Below are 18,538 nucleotides of genomic sequence, written 5' to 3' on the forward strand. Positions count from 1 at the left end.
CGTTGTTTTGCCCACGCTGCGACTTACGGCGATGACGGGGCGAGAAGGGCCCAACATCCGGGGCTTAGGCCCTCTGTGTTCTGTGTGGTCGGCGTCTCTGCGGTGGGGCGGAGTCAGCTGGAAGAAGCGGAAGTAGCCTTGGTCACCGGGCGGGGCGGTTGGTGTCACGGCACGTGACCGAGCCGGCTTGTAGCGGAGCCAGAAGCGGGTCGCGAGCTCCCTTCGCTGCGGTCAGGATGTCGGGCAAGGACCGGATCGAGATTTTCCCCTCGCGGATGTGAGTGACGCGCCGGGTAGCGGCGGCGGCGGCTTCCTTGGTCCCCTCCCTTCCCGTGCCGGAGCCGGGCTCCCCTCCTGCCCCGGGGGCTCTGGCGCGGCGTCCCGGGCTGGCGCAGTGAGCGGGGCGCGTGCGGATGGAACGGGCGGTGGCGCGGGGACAGTTGCGGGCTCGCGCGGGGAACTGCCCAGGGCCTGGAACCGCACGCGGGTCGCTGCAGATTGCGGGTGCTGCTGTCTGGGGGAGGGGGGGGGCTGCAACGCGCTTCGTGTGACTCGTCCCAGCTTTGTCGCTCGCAGGTCCCAAGGTCAGAAGGGACCATGGTGATCATCTGGGTGACCTCCTGTGTCGCCCAGGCCTAGGACTTCCCTGTGTCAGTTCCTGTTTGAACTAGACCGTATCTCTTAGAGAAACATCTAGTTTTGATTACATCTGACTGCGGTTCCCACAAGAAACGGGTGTACCTGTATTTGTTAGGAAAAGTGCACAGAGAGGAAGCAGTTGATAGGAGCCAATATTGCTTGTAATACTTGACTTGAGTGATGAGCCACTTGTCTAAAACCTCAGCCTAGCTGTAAGGGATTGATTTCCTGCACTAATTTCAACTCGCAAATACCTGTGCTAATGGCTTTGAACTGAGAGCCTGCCTACTCCGATGGATGCTCATTTGTCAGAACTTCCAAACAACTATCTAACAAATTCCAGTAGTTTTCAATCCATTATTGAACCCCCTCACCCTTAAGAGCCCTGTGGCATACTATAGGTTATTATCTGGACCTTTACTGTTCTTCAGAAAAAACATACGTTTCATTAAGTCTGCTCCATCTTCTGTCAGTTTTGTCTGTAGCGCTTCCTTCAAATTTTGAACATCTTTCATTGTATTAGTCATCTTTTAAATGAATTTTAAACTGCATCTCATTAAGGAATTTACAAGCAAATGTGATACTGTTTTGTATTGTTACATTAGCATTCTATAAAACTACATCAATAAAGACCAAAATTAAATCAGGGTTCAAAAAATGGTCTGGAATGCAACACCATGCAATGGTTATCCCTAAGTCTTGAAGCTAGTACTGGAGGACAGGATGGATCATTTGATAATTGCCCTGTTCTGTGCATTGGTTAGGATCTCTTTATGGAAATCATTTCAGGAAATGAGCATATGGCCAGTGTAGATGTGGCTGTAGTTCTCCTGTTCTCTCAGAGGCAGTCTGCAGTGTCATAATTCATTTAACTTTTCTTTGCCTCCTTATAATCAGAGATACAAGTAGGTTACTTTTTTGTAATATTTTGAGTGGTACAAATTACACTGAATACTACAAACATAAAGAAGGGGGATCCTCGGAGCCAGCATTTTTATGGGTGTAAAAAAGCTTGAGACATAGCTTCCATTTTGTTCCCTTTTTATGGCAATCCTTTTTGAAGTATATAAACAATCAAGTGGGATATGTAGGGTTCACTGCTAAATGTTAAGAGAACAAATGAAGTCAGCTAAATAGAGAATAATCCCTATTCCCCATAATTTTCCAGGTGCTGACAGCAAATGATTTGTCATGTAGTCAGATGTCTTTGACAAAGCATGGAACATGGCCATCATCACAGCAAAACACGAGTCTTGCAATGTTTCTACTCAAAATCTGTAGAACGGGTGGCCAACAAGTTAGAGACTAAGAGCCAAAATAGCTATGGATAGAGTGCAAAGAGCCATATGTTATATATTTTATTTTTATATATCTATATATCTTTATGTAGATAGAGTATACAAAATGTAGTGATAAAAATAACATTACAGGACACTTCAGACAAAAACCAATAAAGTCTCTAATCACTTAAAAAATTCACGGCTTGTCCTTAGATCTTCAGAGAACTTGACAAGGAACAAACTTCAAATAAAAAAAACCACCCTTGAAAATACAGTAATAATCTCACACTAAATAAGCATCCTCACCATGTATTTTAAATTTAACACTACTGCTGTATTATGTCCTGGGAGTTTTTAAAAATTAAACTGAACTGAGAAGTAAATTAGCACAATTTGAAGTGCCTGTTTCACTCCAGCTTGTTGATCTCTGGTATGGTTTCCTCATTTTTTTTTAAATTTATGAAGATTATGGCTTTTTTTTATAATTCTAAAAATTCAGGTCTGTCCCAGACTGCAAATATGATAGGTTGAAAAACAAGAAGGAAGGAGAGACTCATCTCAAAATAATTGTTTCAGCCTGGCAAACAATAGCCTTTGAATTTTCTTTAAAGAAACACAGTGTAAACCAGTTACATGCTGATTCTTTTTTTGTCCTGGAATTTAAATATGACATCTGTGTTGGCTGCCTTATTCTGCATCCATGAAGATTTTGAGATTAAGGTGCTTCAACCCCTTCTCCCCCCCACCCCTGCTCTAACCCAATCCTCTTCCCCAGAGCCAGGCACCTTTAGCCCCTTCCCCCTGCTCTAATTCAATCCCTCTCCTTTCCCCCAGAGCCAGGCATCCTCATCCTCCTTGCTCTAACTCAATGCGCCACCCTTCCCCCAGAGCCAAGCACCGATCTAGCAAGAGCTGAATTTCTTTCAGCAAAGAGCTGCATGGGGCTTGAGAGCTGTGGGTTGGCCACCCCAGCTGTAGAATGTTCAGACTACTATGGCAGGAGCACCAAACTAGTGATGTAAATGAATCAGTTAATGAATTAAACTTTACATTTAACCAGTTAACTGCTTAAATGGGAGGGCAGGCGCGGGGGCCTCTCCAGCCCTGCTGGGCTTGACTATCCCCTGCCTCAGACAGAAGCTGCGATGGGTGGGCTGGAGCATCCCTGCCCATAGCAAATGCAGAGACTTCTCTAGCCCCTACTAGCTAACCATTAACATCCCTATTTTGCATTAAAGAGCACTTTTGAGATCCTTAATCAAATTAGTGTACAATATTAATATACAAAAGTTGAGACCTAGCGAATCTTAACTTTGAAGAATAGCTGCTATATTCCAGAACTTTTCTGCTTAAGATAAAAAAATGCATCATAGGTGAACAGATTATTATACTTAACATCGATTAATCTGAACCATGAAGCTTCATCCATAGAAATGCAAATGTAGGTGCTACATATGAAGATAGCGGGTTAGGGTTCTGCCTTGTCTGGTTGCTGTTATTGAATTGTCCTCTTTGCTTTGTCCACTACTTCATTCACTCTTGTTAATATCCTAAATGCTCTTCTGTAAGGAACCTATTCTTTGTTTTTTCTACTGGTGTGAGCTTTTTTGCAGTCTTCAGTAGTCTAGAATAATATTTCATCCTGGGAATCAGTAGCTTAATTTAGAGAGCTTGCCAAACGAAAGAACAGGAGTCTTGGTGGTGAAGTAAACTTAAAGCAATTTCTGTTAATACAAACCCTGCCTCTGATCTATCTTGTCCTCAATTGAACAGTATTTATGCCATCTTGTTGTTAGTGAAGTCTGTAATTACATAAATCTTTTGTATATCAGAGATGCTTGTTGAAGTCTCTTGTTCTAGCTGTTCTGGCTTTTTCTTGATGGTAAACAGGACTGTGTTTAATGCATACATAGTGTCTGTTAAATCTTGCTTAGACTAGAAAATGAGCCAGCTTTTGATAGCTCAACCTTGGAACAAGCCAGCTGGTATGCAGATCTGAAGTCTCTGAAAATGTTTGTAATTTCAGGCATTCAGTTCTTCTGAAAAGCAGGCTTCATTTTTTATCCTCTGGCTTATGCTCCTCTACTATGAACGTTCAGACATTTTAGTGCGAGTTATGTTCTTGTCTGTTCAGGAATTTATATGGGACATGTTGCTTTGGTATGTCAGTGTGTGTCAGCTATTATTGAATTTGCATCCCCTGTTGTGCCTGTGAGGTAGAGAAGTGTTGTTAGTTCCTATTTTATAGATGTGGAAATCAGGTAAAGGTATAATAGGCAGTGTACTCACTACCACTATTGTTCACAAAACGTGTGTGTGTGTGTGTGTGTGTGTGTGAAAAACTTCACTGCCCTGAGTGATAGTGTTCACATCTAGGGATGTTAAAATGGTTAAATGATAGCACTTAATCATTTTATACAAGGTCCTGCCACCTGGCCCCACCACAGCTGCGGGGTCCTTCTGCCCAGCCCCACTGCAGCTGTGGGGTACTGCGAGGGTCACATATGTGGGGCTGCTCTGGCCAGGTGCAGCTGGCTGCCACTGGAGTTAACATCCCTAGTAAGGTTGCTGGTACAGGCAGTCCCCGAGTTACGCGGATCCGACTTACGTCGGATCTGCAGTTACGAAGGGGGTTTGCTGCCCGTCTCCCTGGTCTGCTGGAGACCAGCAGACCAGGGAGACGGGAAGCAAAGCCTCTGAGGACGCCGGCAGCGGGACAGCCGCGGCGCGTCTGGGCTGTCCGCTGCCCGCGTGCTCCGCAGCTTTGCTCCACGTCTCCCCAAACCAGGGAGACGGGGAGCAAAGCCGGGGAGCACACGGGCAGCGGACAGCCCAGACTGTCCCGCTGCCGGCGTGCTCCGCGGCTTTGCTCCGCTTTGCTCCCCATCTCCCTGGTCTACTGGTCTCCAGCAGACTAGGGAGACGCGGAGCAAAGCCGTGGAGGACCCGGGCGGCGGGACCGTGGTGCATCTCGGTTCCCCGCCCGCGTCTCCCTGGTCTGTTGGGGGGGGGGGGGGGCGCAGCTAGTATGCCCCCCCCCCCCCCCCAGCAGTCCAGGCTTTTCTCCGGACGCCTGTGGTAGAGCAGCTGGGGCGCTGCCGGTTGGTCCCGCAGCGCCGCTCTGGGCGCTACTGGACCAACCCGGCAGCACCCCAGCTGCTCTGCCCCAGGTGTCCCCAAGTCAGCTGCTGCTGAAACTGACCAGCACTGACTACAGGAAGCCCGGGGCTTCCTGGAATCAGCCGCTGATCAGTTTCAACAGGCTGAATCTGGACGCCAGTTCCGACTTACATACAGATTCAACTTAAGAACAAACCTACAGTCCCTATCTTGTACGTAACCTGGGGACTGCCTGTATAGACATATATTGCAAAAACAATCAAGCTAAAAGTCTGTGGGGTTGCTTTTGCTGGAGTGTTAACTTAAGTTGTAACTCAGGAGTTGATTTTTCCATTATGTAATACACACTCTCTCTGTTATATAGGCAATAACCAAGTTAGTGCATTATGAGTAGCTCAAATGTTTCATAGAGGAGCCCCTGTCACTTTAGTGAGACTAACTCAAGAGGTACAGTGAAGCATATGGCAATAATAGATAAAACTTGTGACCTTGGTTTCAGTTCAAGTCTTTCACAGGACTTGAGTTTAATACTCAATCTGGACAGTCCAGAGGGTATTACTTGCAAATTAGGATCATTTGCAACTATCTAAGAAATCTACTACGGGTTTTCTGAGTTTAGGGAATAACACCACATTCTGGACAACATTTGCTCTTTTCCAAATGGAAGAGCAAGCTGCTGCAGAAGTCTGGCTGCTGTTTCAGCTTGCCTGTTTAAAAAAACAAACAAATTTGAGACTGTTTAGAAAAGCCAGTTTCAGTAGACAGACTTAAAGTCTCATGAAGAATTGGTTACCTTTTTATGGTATTTATGGCTTTTGCGAAGCCAGAATATTAGAAAATAGAACAAATCTCCTTGGGATGACTGTGGGTAAATCTTGGTTTCCATTTAATGGCCATAAATAAGTTGCATTTCAAAGAATTTTGACTTATTGTGTAGTTTTCTGTAATAAAGTGGTTGAGAAATTTATAAACAACAGGGCCTATATACAGCACTTGTCAGCCTGTTGAAAGGTTCAGCTTTGTAAACACTCACCCAGTAATCCTGGCCTATGAAATAATTCCCATTTTTACAAATGTGAAAAAGAAGCACACCAAGGGACTGCTTATGGTTGAGGAGGCCAAGATGAAGACCTTGTCTTCATATACTTCCCAATATCTTTCATTTTCCATGTAGGAAATTATTTTACTTTCTTCTGATCCCTCTGAGTGACAGAAATCTCTATCTTTTCCTGCTTAATAGGGCTCAGACCATCATGAAGGCTCGTTTGAAAGGGGCTCAGACGGGTCGCAACCTCTTAAAGAAAAAATCTGATGCTCTGACTCTTCGATTCCGGCAAATATTAAAGAAAATCATTGAGGTTGGTGAATTCAGTTTCTACTATGTCTGTCAAGCTCTGTTAGGAAGTTATGTGTTCTGTAAACCATGCATTTCCATAATGCAGTGATTGAGATCACTTTTCTGTAGGTTAGAATTTGGTTTAGCTTTGCTGGTCACCTGCAGTCTGTTAAACAACACTGAAGTGATTTGACTTTCCTAGGTGGGCAGGCTGAACAAAGGCCTAAGACTGTTTAGGAATTTAACCACCCCCCTTCATCACTCTCCAATCAGCCATGTACCCTGTTAAACAATAAGACTGATTTTAACCTGCTTCCTTCACTCTGTCTGGCTTGGGAAAAATGGTATACATCGGTATCAGTTGTATAGTTAAACTGTTAAGTGGAGACAGCAAACTCTATTCAGCAAGTGTGTGGGTGTTTTTTTTGTTTTTGTTTTTTGAAAGGACATGGTGTCAATGTGTTTGTGTGCATATATCCATATGATTTAAACCAAGATTTAGGCATGGCCAGGTGAAATGATGCTGGATATGGATTGTGTTTGTCTACTCTAACTGAACTGGGTACAGCATTGCATTAGCCACAGCTGCTTCTAATACACAGGGTTAGCACTGTTTCCATTTCATAGTGTAGATAAGGCCTTAGAGGTGTGTCAGATTTCCTACAGAGGCTATGTCTACACTACAGGGATTTATCGGAAAAAGGTATGCAAATTGTGCTCTGCAATTTGCATACCTTTTTCCGATAGTTTTTGTGGAAGAGGCTTTTCCAAAATTTGGCCCATCTAAACTGGGCCAAATTTCAGAAAAGCCGCCTCTTTTGGAAGAGCCCTTTTTCCTCGTGGAAGGAGGAAGACAGGGCTTCCGAAAGAGCACGTCTGCTCTTCTGCTAAAAAAAAAAAAAGCAGAAGAGCAGACACATTCTCTGGATGCGGAAAACCTCCGTAGTGTAGACCTAGCTAGACTCAGTAAGGCAGCAGTACACTGATTTATACTCACATTCTTGGCTTCAGTAGTTTCTTTGAAACTAGAAATGCTTAATTTTTTTCCCCCTGTGCTGTGAAGATTTGAAAAAATCATTTCCCAGCAGTTCAGGTAAACCACTGTAAGAAACAGTTGGAGCCCTCTTGTGCTGTATCCATTTCTACAATCATGTTAAATCCTGGGATTCTCAGTTGACAATCATATGGTGGCTTTACAGGGGTATACAATAAGCAGCCTTAACATTGTATATCCATCTTAAAGATACAAAGTCACATTTACTTTTTTTTGTATGCTGCCCCCTGATGTGTGTAACCCACCTCGGGACACAGGAGTCGTCTTCTTTTGTCTTTAGGTACAGCAAGTAGCTGCTAACAACTAATGTTCCACTCTGAGAAGACTGTTTCAGCTTTTGGTGGAATGAGGTGGGTTTTTTTTGTTTTTTTGTTTTAACCTTGCACCTCTGTTCTCTTTACAGACTAAGATGTTAATGGGTGAGGTGATGAGAGAAGCTGCCTTCTCGCTTGCAGAGGCAAAGTTCACAGCTGGAGATTTCAGGTGAGGACCACTGACTTGTACGGTACTGTTGCATCGAGAATCCCCAGCTTTCCTTTTCTAGGAAGAGAGCAGGCTGTTGGTTCCTGTTTTAGAAAAGGAGTGAAAGAAAAAAGTGGTGTAGTATGTGCAGAGAGAGGCAGCCTCGTGATAAATTGGATACCATCAAACAAGGATGGGAGCAGAAGGTGTTGAAGGGAGAAACAGTTTGTGCTGGGAAAATGTACACGGCTTTGAAGTCAAACAAGTACATCAGATGGTAGAAGCAACTTTCAGATCAGTGTAAGTGTAAATGTGAATCCTCAGGTGAGCCAGTGGTTGCTTCTGCATTGTGGAATTTAAAGTGTAGAGAAAGGGGAAAGCATAACAGAAGGCTGGACTAGTTTTCCATCTTGCTCTATATTGCTTGAGCTATTGAGGCAGATTCTCTTCCTCAGTGTTTTCATCACTTTCTCTTAGTAACTACCAGGGAGGTCTACCATGCCAAAGACATGAAGTCCTATGCTGATGGCAGTCTAGGAAAACACTTCTCCCTTCTGTACGAGTGCAACTCTAAATAGGGTTAATGAGGGTAGTGCATATGTCAAAGAACAATTACATTATTAGGACAACATAAGGAGAAATCTTATGAATTTAGAGGATCGTGTGATGAGCATCATTTTTATAGGAATAAATTATAATCCCAGATTGTTGTTGATGTAGATTTTGAAACATCTGGGATTAAGTGTATACACAACAGGGATTTGCTCTGTAATCTTTCATATGAATTTGACAGCCATATCATAGGCTGTGACTTTTAGAAAACTTTACAAAACCAGACACAGCGAGGTATAGTCACTAAGTGGAGAAAGGACAGCCCCACTGTCAATGTAATAGGTAATTTCTGCTCTAAATTAATGTCAAATGCCCAGGCACATTATGGATACTGTGCTGCAGAGGAACTTTTTTTGGATAAGGTGTAAAATGGAGGTCCTATTTCCCTTCAGTCCTTTAAAAGTCCTGTGATATTTACATATAGAGATGTTTGGTTGTGGGCCCTACAGACTCTGTTTTGGATAATTTTAGTCTGCCTCCCTAAAGTCTTTATGTAATTTTATTTGGATGCCATACTCATTGCTCCCTGTTGTAATGTTGAGTTTAAGTAGCAATGATGTTCCCTCATTGCATTTTAATTTAGAAACTGATTAAAGTGATTCCTTGTATGTGGATTGTAATTGACTGTGGGATACTACAGATTGGGGCTGTAGACACATCAGCTGTTAATGAGTTGAATTGGAAGAGTAGAATTACTCCTTTCCTAGCAGAATCCATGGGTTTTTAATTTCCTATCCAGGTACAGTCCAACAAAATCCAACTTAATGCTGGAACCTGAGCCCAGCTTTCAGGCATTGATTTTAGGCTGGAAAGAGCTTTGATGGGCCAGGTGTGCAATGTGTATTCTAGATCCTGAGCCTCTGCATTTACAAATAGATGTAGTTTCTGTGCTTAGTTTCATAGTTCATGTATGAGCTTTTGATTTCTGTGTAAAAGCTTGTTTCATTCAGCTGCTGATGTGGGTGAGCTAGTCTTCAGAAAACTCCGTGCCAGAGCTGGAGACTTTTTCCATGAATCCTTGGAGCAGCGTGAGTGCTGCTTAACCCTTGCTCACAATGATCAATTCGCGATTTGATTTTACCCAGTTAAGGTACATTTTCTTCTCTTCAGTACCACTGTGATCCAGAATGTGAACAGAGCTCAAGTCAAGATCAGAGCCAAGAAAGACAACGTAGCAGGTGACTATCTCCCCGCCTTAGCAAAGTATAAGTATGTCATAGACCCATTTGTGTTTCCTAGAAAATGCACAATGGTTAATAAACAGAATGTGTCTCTTCTGCATTTCTTTTCTCCTTACCTCCTTTTATTACCAGGGATATTTGCATGTTGAAATAAGAACTTTGTGGGCTACAAATTCCTCTAGTCTCTCTTTGTACCAATTAGACATTTTGCAGAAATGGGGAAAAATGGCCTCAGATTAAGTGACTTAGTCCACTTTTTTGCAGGTGTTGGTATGGTTTTCCACTGCAGCCTATTCAGAACTTTGTCTAGTCCAGTTATAATGCTTGAGGCAATGGCACTTCCACTATTTTTTTCAGGATATTGCCACCGTGTTCTAGTAGATACCACTGTGCGAAAGCTTTTTAGTATATGCAGCTCTTTACTTCATTTCATCCCTTTATTCCTAACTATGTAACTCAGGCTAAACTGAACAATTCCTTTCGCATACTTCTGCAAATACATTCACTTCAGACATTACTTAACTCAACTACATGTATTATGTAGGAGGTTCTGATGTTTCCTCTTTTCTCAAGGCATTCAATTTTTGCTTATTTTGTATGCTTCCTCTAACTTATAAACATATTCTTAGTATATCTCTGGTATAAATAACACAAAACCTCTTTTGTTATGTAATATACTTCTGTATTTGACCCCTAAAAATCTCTCCTTTGCTGCTGTATCCCACCATAAACCTAACAGCCATACTGGGTCAGACCAATGATCTGTATAGATCACTATCCTGTCGCTTGCCAGGGACCACTGCCAGATGTCTCAGAGAAAGAACAGAACAGGGCAATTTCAAATGATCCATTCTCTGTCATTCTAACCCAGACTTTTGGCATTTGGAGGTTGAGGGACACCCAATATGGGTTTGTGTCCTTAACTATCTTGGTTAATTGATCCACCAGTTGCTTTCTTCCATAAACTTATTGAATTTGTCTTTAAACCAACGTATTATTTTTGGGCTTCATAGTATTCCATGGCAATGAATTCCATGGGTTGACAATGTGAAGAAGTACTTTCTTTTTGTTGGTTTTTAAACCTACTGCTTATTAAACTCCTTGGGTGACCCCTGTTTCTTATGTTACCAGTAGGGATGCGAATGTGTATTACACATAGCCCTCTTTTTCCTCCCCCCTGGGCATTACTTTCTTTGTATCAGAGGCAGCAGCATGAGGGGAGGGGTAGGCGGGAGCCAATACTCACAGGAGATGGCTTAAAAGCCAGCTCCCCGTGAGCACCAGCTCCTGCTTGCCCTCCCTCCCTGACCCACATGTAACTGCTGAAATTCAGTGGTTACATGTGTACAAAAATAAACTCACTTTAAGTAAATAACACTTCCCTATTCATGAATTTGTATTTTATCATTCCTAAGTCTCTTTAAGCATCACTGTTTCCAGATGTCTCACCGCATCCTCATTTATACTGTGTGTGCACTTGCACCACTTCACAACAACCAGCTGCATCCAAATGCAGAATTCTGCCTTCAGAAAGAGAAGAAACGTCTATAAATTCAGTCCTTCATCTTGTGTAAATTGAGTGAGAGTACAGAAACTGTTTGTTCAACTTCTGGCAATCAGAAAATTTATAACTATTGGGGAAGGGATGGTGTCCAAGACTCTTAAGATACATGGTTATGCTAAAAAATTCCATGCAAAGTGCTAACAAACAACCTTATTTACACTGAGAGATTGCCACTCAGAATCAGGAAACATAAAAGTTGAATGCTCGCTTTTTATCCACATAATAACCAGATCATGTTAAACTGAAGCTACATACTTGAATTTCTAATGCAGTTTCTATAACTTGTCTTTTTTGAAGACATGTTGTACAGTTGTGTGCTATCGATACTGCTTATCATAATCTCACTCTTACCTTGTGCACCTATGTTGTGTCGACTTGTTTCATTTATACCTTGTATTGTCAGCTCTTTGGGTCAGAGAATTTTATGTTTAGTGCATAACACAATGGGGCTCCAATCCATGTCTATGGGTTCTGAAGGCTACTGTGAGAGAAATAAAAAAATCATCATACAGGTTGTACCTTCTTGGTCTGGCACAGTCAGAAAAAGTGCTAGAATTGAAGTTGAAATGCACTACCTATAACGTGTTCTGACTTGGTAAAAGATTATATAGTTTGAGTACCAAATACAATATTCATTTGATTCTTATGCAAACTTTTGTGTGCCTTTAACAGGTGTAACCTTACCAGTGTTTGAGCATTACCAAGAAGGAGGGGACAGTAAGTATAAAATGAATGCTGTATGTCTTCTAGTGCTTGTGGAAAAATACCTGGATATCCTGGAAACCCTTTATCAGCAAAACCTTGACAGCACAACTTATCATGCAAGCTTTCTCCATGTTGCTGTGCCAACGCCGACCTAGAGGGGTTGCCTTCAGGGCTGTGTAGCTTTGGCTGTTACTAAATCTTTGGCCTGTGTGCTGAAATTGCTAATAGGTCACTCCTGATGTGCAGACAGACATCTGTCTGCAAGCAACTGCGGGGAGTTGCAGATTTTGTAGACCATTGAGCAGGCACCCAACAATAATGGTGGTCAGCAACCACTGTTTTCTAGGTTAGTACTGCTGACAGAGGGGTGAAGGGTTGAGCATTCCATTAGCAGTCTCATAAGCATCCCTGGTACTTGTTGAGAGGCTTCATTCTTGCTAATGCCTCTCCTGTTTGATGGGTTCTCAGGTTATGAGTTGACTGGCTTAGCTAGAGGTGGGGAGCAGCTGGCAAAACTGAAGAGGAACTATGCCAAAGCAGTGGAGCTGCTTGTAGAATTGGCCTCGCTCCAGGTAGGTGGGAGCGGAAGATGAGCTAAAGGGCTTCTAGTTTCTCTCAACTGTTTAATAGACAATCCTGGTGGCTAAGGATGTACCTTTAATCCCTTCTCTGAGCTGTGTGGAGACCACATGCTGCAGCATTTCTCTTGTACTGCAACCCTTTTTTTTTAATGTCTCCACATCAGGGTCTTCAGCTTTTTTCCCCCTCATCCTACTTCACCCACACTTGCAAGCACAGATACTGAATGCATGTTAACCTCTTCTCTGGATCCTCATGGTCCCTTTCCTCCTGAAAATGAGAGAGAGATTGAAGAGCTGCTTTAGCATTCTCAAGTGTAGCTCTGCAAGGACCTTTTGGTGGCAACTTTTCTTGTATTTGTTTTGAATTCTTAAGATGCCTGGTTACTAAAACACCCTTCTCCAGGTTACTGACAGTGTTCCCTCTAATTTTTTATGTCCATGTGCAGAATGATTTTTGTTATGTTCACCAATAACAATGTGATGTATTGCACAATAGTAATTCTGCACATGGACAGTGTGTGGTGGGGCTGGGCCAGATGATTGAGATGTCAGGTGTGGACTCGAGTGGGCCTGGGAATGAGCAGATTGCAGTGCACAATATCCCTGGGAGAGAGGACTAACCCTCACCCCCTCTCATGGCCACTGAACTCCAATGGGCACAGCTGGGGAATGTCAGGGATAGGCTTGGGGGGGGGGAGGGGAGGGAGTGGAAGAATGGAAGGGGCACCTGTCCCCTGGAAGGGGCAGCTCTGGGTTGGGTGCTGTGGCTGAGGGAGAGGTGTGCTCCACTAGCCCCAGCACAGAGCTCCATGTTGGGGCCAGCAGACAGAGGTGGTGGTCTCTGCAGCAGCCCTGAGTCCTGCACAGGGCTTGTTAGGCAGCTGGGCAGCTTAGAGGGATCTTGGGTTACTGGCATGTGTAGCCCTAGGTTAGTTATAGCAAGTATTTAGTCAGCAGTGTACAAACCAAATGTGCATGAGAGTACCTGTTTGCACTAGGGCAGAATTTAGCCTTTAAAGCAAGCATGCATGGCTCCCTAAAGCCACCTACACTTGTCAGATAGTAAAAATACCAAGATCCACGTGCTTTATATTTAATTTACTTTGTCATAGACTTCGTTTGTGACGCTGGATGAAGCCATTAAGATAACGAACCGGCGTGTGAATGCTATTGAACATGGTGAGTCATTTGGAGCTTTTCTACTTAATGCTTATGTGATTTTGAAAGGAAGCTGACCTGTGTTCCATGGAGCACTTGCTGGTACTATCTAGTCACACAATGCTCACTGTCCCCCTTTGTTTTCAAACATTACATTGCACTAAGATATGCACGTTACCGTGCCATGTAAGCAATGGATTGTGTTGTTGTAGGGATGTTAAGAGATTTTGAATGGGGTGGGAATGAGAGGTGGTCAGTCACAGATCTTAGAGAGATCTTTCCTGGCCACCCACTGAGACTTATGTGGATGGAATTCAAGCCCCTGGGCTTTGGATCTCCTGGGGAATATTAAGCTTCTACCTTGTGGGGTCCCTGGGCATATAGCTTGTTTAATGTTCCCCTACTGAATGTTCGAACCCTTTATCCAACTGCTTCACCCTGCTGGGCACAGTGCTGCCCCTTCAGACTCCCCCCTACTCAGACTCCCTCTGCTTCACCGTGTAACCTTCTCCAGGGTATGCAACAGCTGTGGAGCAGTCAACACTCAATATGTTCTCTCTCTCTCCACTTTCTGCTCTTTGCATTTAATCATGTAAAAGCACAGGAGAGTACAGATCACACAAAACAATACAACTTCCTAAACAGAATGTCATCACTAGCTCACCCTTTCTTTGGGAGATCCTCTGTGCTCAGTCTGTCAGCAGGCAGCATCTTTGACCCATTGCCTACCCTGCCCCTGCAGTCCTTCTTGTTACTCTGGTGCAAAATGTCTCCCTGCTCCCATTTTCTTCTGAGAGTCCCTTCACAGACTCTGCTTGTTCTGCCGTTTTGTAATTTTTTTTCTATTGCTGCCAACTGTTTTTCAGACAAAAAGGGGCCTTGTCTGGGCCTCACTGTTGAGCTACTTTGCTCTGTATAGTTCAAGTAGCTGATTTTTCATTAGCTGTTCAAAATTCATTTCTCCCTTCTAGTCCTTTTCTGAGCAACTTGAGGCTTTTTTCTCTTTGCTTTTCTATAGTATTTGTCTTCACTGCTGTGGCACTTTCAGCATTTCACACTGTTAGATCCCACACACATTGCCATCACGCATATCAAAGTTTCGGCAGTTTTTCTTCGAGAAGTGTCTCTGTGGGTGCTCCACTCTAGGTGTTTTTATGTTTCTGCACTTCTAATCGGAACTTTTTGGCAGCACTACTCCCCCTGGGTGTTGGCATGAATGTGCCGACACGTGTGCGTCGTCAACTGTCACTTCGGTTCCTTCTCAACTGCTCCTGGTTCAGTTGGAACAGAGCAGAACATGAAGCTTTAGATTGATAGTTGATATCATAGTATAGAGTTAAGTGCTTAGGTAGTTATTCAGTTTTCTCCCCTTGTTAGTTTAAATGTTTTTTTTCTTCGTTCTTGGTTAGATGTGCCAGGTTGACCAGGCTTTAAGAAATGCCTGACCTGCAGGATGTCTATCCTGATATCGGATGGACATGCCCAGTGCATTAGCTGTCTTGGCAAGGAGCACTCGCCCAAATCTTGTCACCACTGTGAAAAGCTCTCTACCAGGTTGCTTAAGGTGAGAGAGCTCCAACTGAATCTCCTATCTATGGAAAACCGAGACACTCATGTCGAAACCGCTGTCCACTATGTCACTGCCCAGCACCTCTCCAGTGGTGGTGTCAGACCAAGGCATGGCACCAAGCGATGAACCCTCCAAAAAGATTGCAAAGAGGAAGCACTCTTCGCCTCCAGCCAATAGGCCCATGAACATCTCCACAGCATTACCCCTTTTCATCTTAAGGTTTTAGCTTCAGAGGATGCGCAGTTACTGGGGAAGTCTTCCAAGGACAAATCCCCACAGGCAAGTTCATCTAAGGATGTATGCCCTGTGGTCTCTGTGTAAGCACAAGGCGACCTTGTCTGTGCTGTCGGTACTGACTAAACTGGTACCCGTCACACCTTCCCAACTCAGGGCAACAGAGCATCCAGAACCGACTGTCATCCTGTGAAATCGGTACTCTCTCGCGGTACCAGAAGTCCTCCGGCACCGCCTATGTCCAAAGGATGCGATGACAGTACTGCAGTGCACACAGCCTTTGAATTGTCGGTATTGATCTTCCTGCCACCAAGACCACTGTCGACGCAGGAGGCTCCGTACCAGAGACACATCTCTTCAGTACCAACACAACACCATCAAAGGGTCCCAGCAGACTAGCCACTTGAGCTAGCATGGTACCATGTTTTCCCAGCGATAGTGAGGATGAGAACGACATACCATTTTCTCCACGCCATTCTTTGCTGAAGCTGGTGGCTCAGACCCAGCCACAGGCTATGTCTAGACTATATATCCATCCCTCTGTTGGAGGAATGTAAATGAAGCACTTCAAAAGTGCAAATTAAGCTGGGATTTAAATATCCTGAGCTTTATTTGCATAATCACATAATGGTGCTCTTTCAAAAGTGCTATTTTGAAACAAACCAGTCTAGACGCAGTTCTTTTGAAAACGGGGTGCTTTTTCGAAAGATCCTGTAAACCTCAGAAAACTGTTGAGTCTCAGTATTATAGGACAAGGAGCTGATGCTGTTGAATGAAAATATTAAGTTGGACATTGGAAAAAAGTTTACAGAAAAATAAACTCACTGATTTTACCAGTTAGTTCTTCACGTTTCAACCTCCAATGGCAGCTGGTGCAGCCTGAATCCATTGAATTATTGGTGCAAGCTATAAAATCCTGAGCCTTTAAGAGTAGTGTTTTGTGGGTTACTCTTAATGAAACACTTCACTTCTTCCTGCCACACTATGGCAGGCATTCAATATATGTATTCTTTCCTCACTGTGCAGGCTGTTTGCGTGATTAACATGATAGTGGTTTTTTTCTTCTCTAGTGATTATCCCCAGGATTGAACGCACGTTGTCCTATATAATCACAGAACTGGATGAGAGAGAGCGAGAGGAGTTCTACAGGTAAGTGATCTAAATGGGAGGCTGCAGGTCCCTTTCCTTCTCACAAATTAACACTCCCATCACCACCATTTCTGTGTACTAGGCTAAGCTATTGACATTCTGCTTTCAGAAATTATCCAGGGCTACGTGCAGGTCACTAGTGCCTACAAATGTGCCCAGGCCTTTTTAGGGAATTAGTGACCTGTACATGGTGCTTGGTCCTGCTTTGAGGGCAGGACTGGACTTGACCTCTCAAGGTATCTTCCAGTTCTGGTATTCTATGAACAGCATTTTACCCATGTGACATTCAGATTGACGGAAGCTGGCTCATACATCTGTTGTACCCTTATTTACATGCATTAAGCGTTCTCCAGTAATGATACTTCTAAACAGGCCTTGTGCTTGCTCTCAACTTCTCCTTATTTCTTCCTTCCTGCTGACTCCTGACCCATGAATCTCAACAGATGTCTTGGATAGATTCCCCCTCCTGTCACTATGGGTGGGTTCAGAGGTTCTCACATTCCTACAAGCTGGAGAGGAGCACTTAGGGGCAGGGTGTGGCTCTGCTTAATGCACTAGAGTGAACACTTCATTGCAGAACTTAATCTAGTTTCAAATTGAGCAAAGGGAATTGAACACTAATCAGACAATGGGGTCTATTAAGCCATATTTCTTTTTTGGTGGCAGAAGGATGGAATACTGTGAGAGGCAATACCCTTGTTAAGCTGTATCTATGTTTGTAGTCTTGGGCTTTGTGCCTTTGGATGGAAAAAATTGTCCCTCTATCCCTTTTGATTCCAGGAAAGGAAAGCTGCTGTTATATCTATTGGCTTAGCCTGATTCTAAAAAAAATGAAGTTTAAGAAAAGGTTAAAAGAACCTACTTTTTTTTCCTTGCTGCAGAAAATGAAATTGATCAAGAGGTTTGAAAATTCTAATTCTGGCTTTAAAAATTTGAGGGTTGCTGAAGCCAGTTGCTTGATTTGGAACTAGTTCATTCTGCAGTAAGATGGCTATAGAATACCCACTGTGCACAGGTGAGGGATGGCTTGTGCTGGAGGAGGCACTGAGGGTTTTTTGGACAAGATTACAGTATTTACAAGTCTGCATACTGGAGCAGAGAGCATTTTGCTGTACCTATTCATAACCTAAATGTCATTCCAATGGGGTCTCCAGAGATTTGATGGAAAAGATGATTTTTTTTGGAAGAGGCACCACTCACCCCAACTCTGTCACTGCAGGTTAAAGAAGATCCAGGAGAAGAAGAAAATATTGAAAGAGAAGAGCGAGAAAGAGCGGGTGTTACGGAGAGCTGCTGGGCGGGAACATGAACCTGCTAATCTCCTAGCAGAAGAGAAGGATGAAGACCTCCTTTTTGAGTAGCTCTGTTAAAGGGGAAGATCCAGACAGCAGTGTGCTAACTGTTGTAATTCTGGACATTTAATATGTGGCTCTACATTTGGTGTATTAGTCATTCAGCTTCATTGATTGTGTTTCTTTCCCCCCCAAGATGAGAACTTTGTGAGCCTTTTTGGTGAGGGGTGAAAGCAGAAAGAGATGAGGAGGACTCTGGTGTCTTTTTGGTGTATGGTAGGAACAAGAACCTCTCCCTATCTACTAGCAGTGGTTTTACTCAATCTCTACTGCTGTTGGATTTTTGAAGGATGTATTTGAAACTTATTGTAATAACTTTTTTCTCCCTTTTGTGAAAAATACTCCTCGTAAGATGGAAACATTTAAACTACATGCATGTTAATAGGTAGCAGTGGAAAGTTCTGCTACAACTAACTTATTACTGATAAAGCTGGATTGTTAAGGCTAGCCTTGTTGCAGAAATCCACACAAGCACCTGGAAGACCTCTTTCATTTTGTGTAACAGTTGTGCCTGTGCTGTATAATAAAATTTTGAAGGTTA

At 43.4% G+C, this 18,538-nt stretch overlaps 1 protein-coding gene across 1 annotated transcript; it reads left to right on the top strand.

The window, feature by feature from the left end:
* The first annotated feature begins 25 nt into the window (after nt 1-25).
* On the top strand, nt 26-18,538 carry ATP6V1D (ATPase H+ transporting V1 subunit D). Its single transcript, XM_075927402.1, has 9 exons — nt 26-277; nt 6,280-6,397; nt 7,833-7,912; nt 9,614-9,681; nt 11,921-11,965; nt 12,422-12,525; nt 13,647-13,713; nt 16,567-16,645; nt 17,865-18,538. The coding sequence occupies exons 1-9, from the start codon at nt 237-239 to the stop codon at nt 18,004-18,006; spliced, it is 744 nt and encodes a 247-aa protein (XP_075783517.1). The 5' UTR covers nt 26-236; the 3' UTR covers nt 18,007-18,538.

The sequence above is a fragment of the Pelodiscus sinensis genome, chromosome 4 (assembly GCF_049634645.1).
Source record: "Pelodiscus sinensis isolate JC-2024 chromosome 4, ASM4963464v1, whole genome shotgun sequence".
In the NCBI taxonomy this organism is placed as follows: Eukaryota; Metazoa; Chordata; order Testudines; family Trionychidae; genus Pelodiscus; species Pelodiscus sinensis.

Coding starts and splice junctions, on each gene's coding strand:
- ATP6V1D (XM_075927402.1), top strand. CDS start 237: ATGTCGGGCAAGGACCGGATCGAGATTTTCCCCTCGCGGAT. Junction 278..6,279: donor GAGATTTTCCCCTCGCGGAT/GTGAGTGACGCG, acceptor CCTGCTTAATAG/GGCTCAGACCATCATGAAGG. Junction 6,398..7,832: donor TATTAAAGAAAATCATTGAG/GTTGGTGAATTC, acceptor TTCTCTTTACAG/ACTAAGATGTTAATGGGTGA.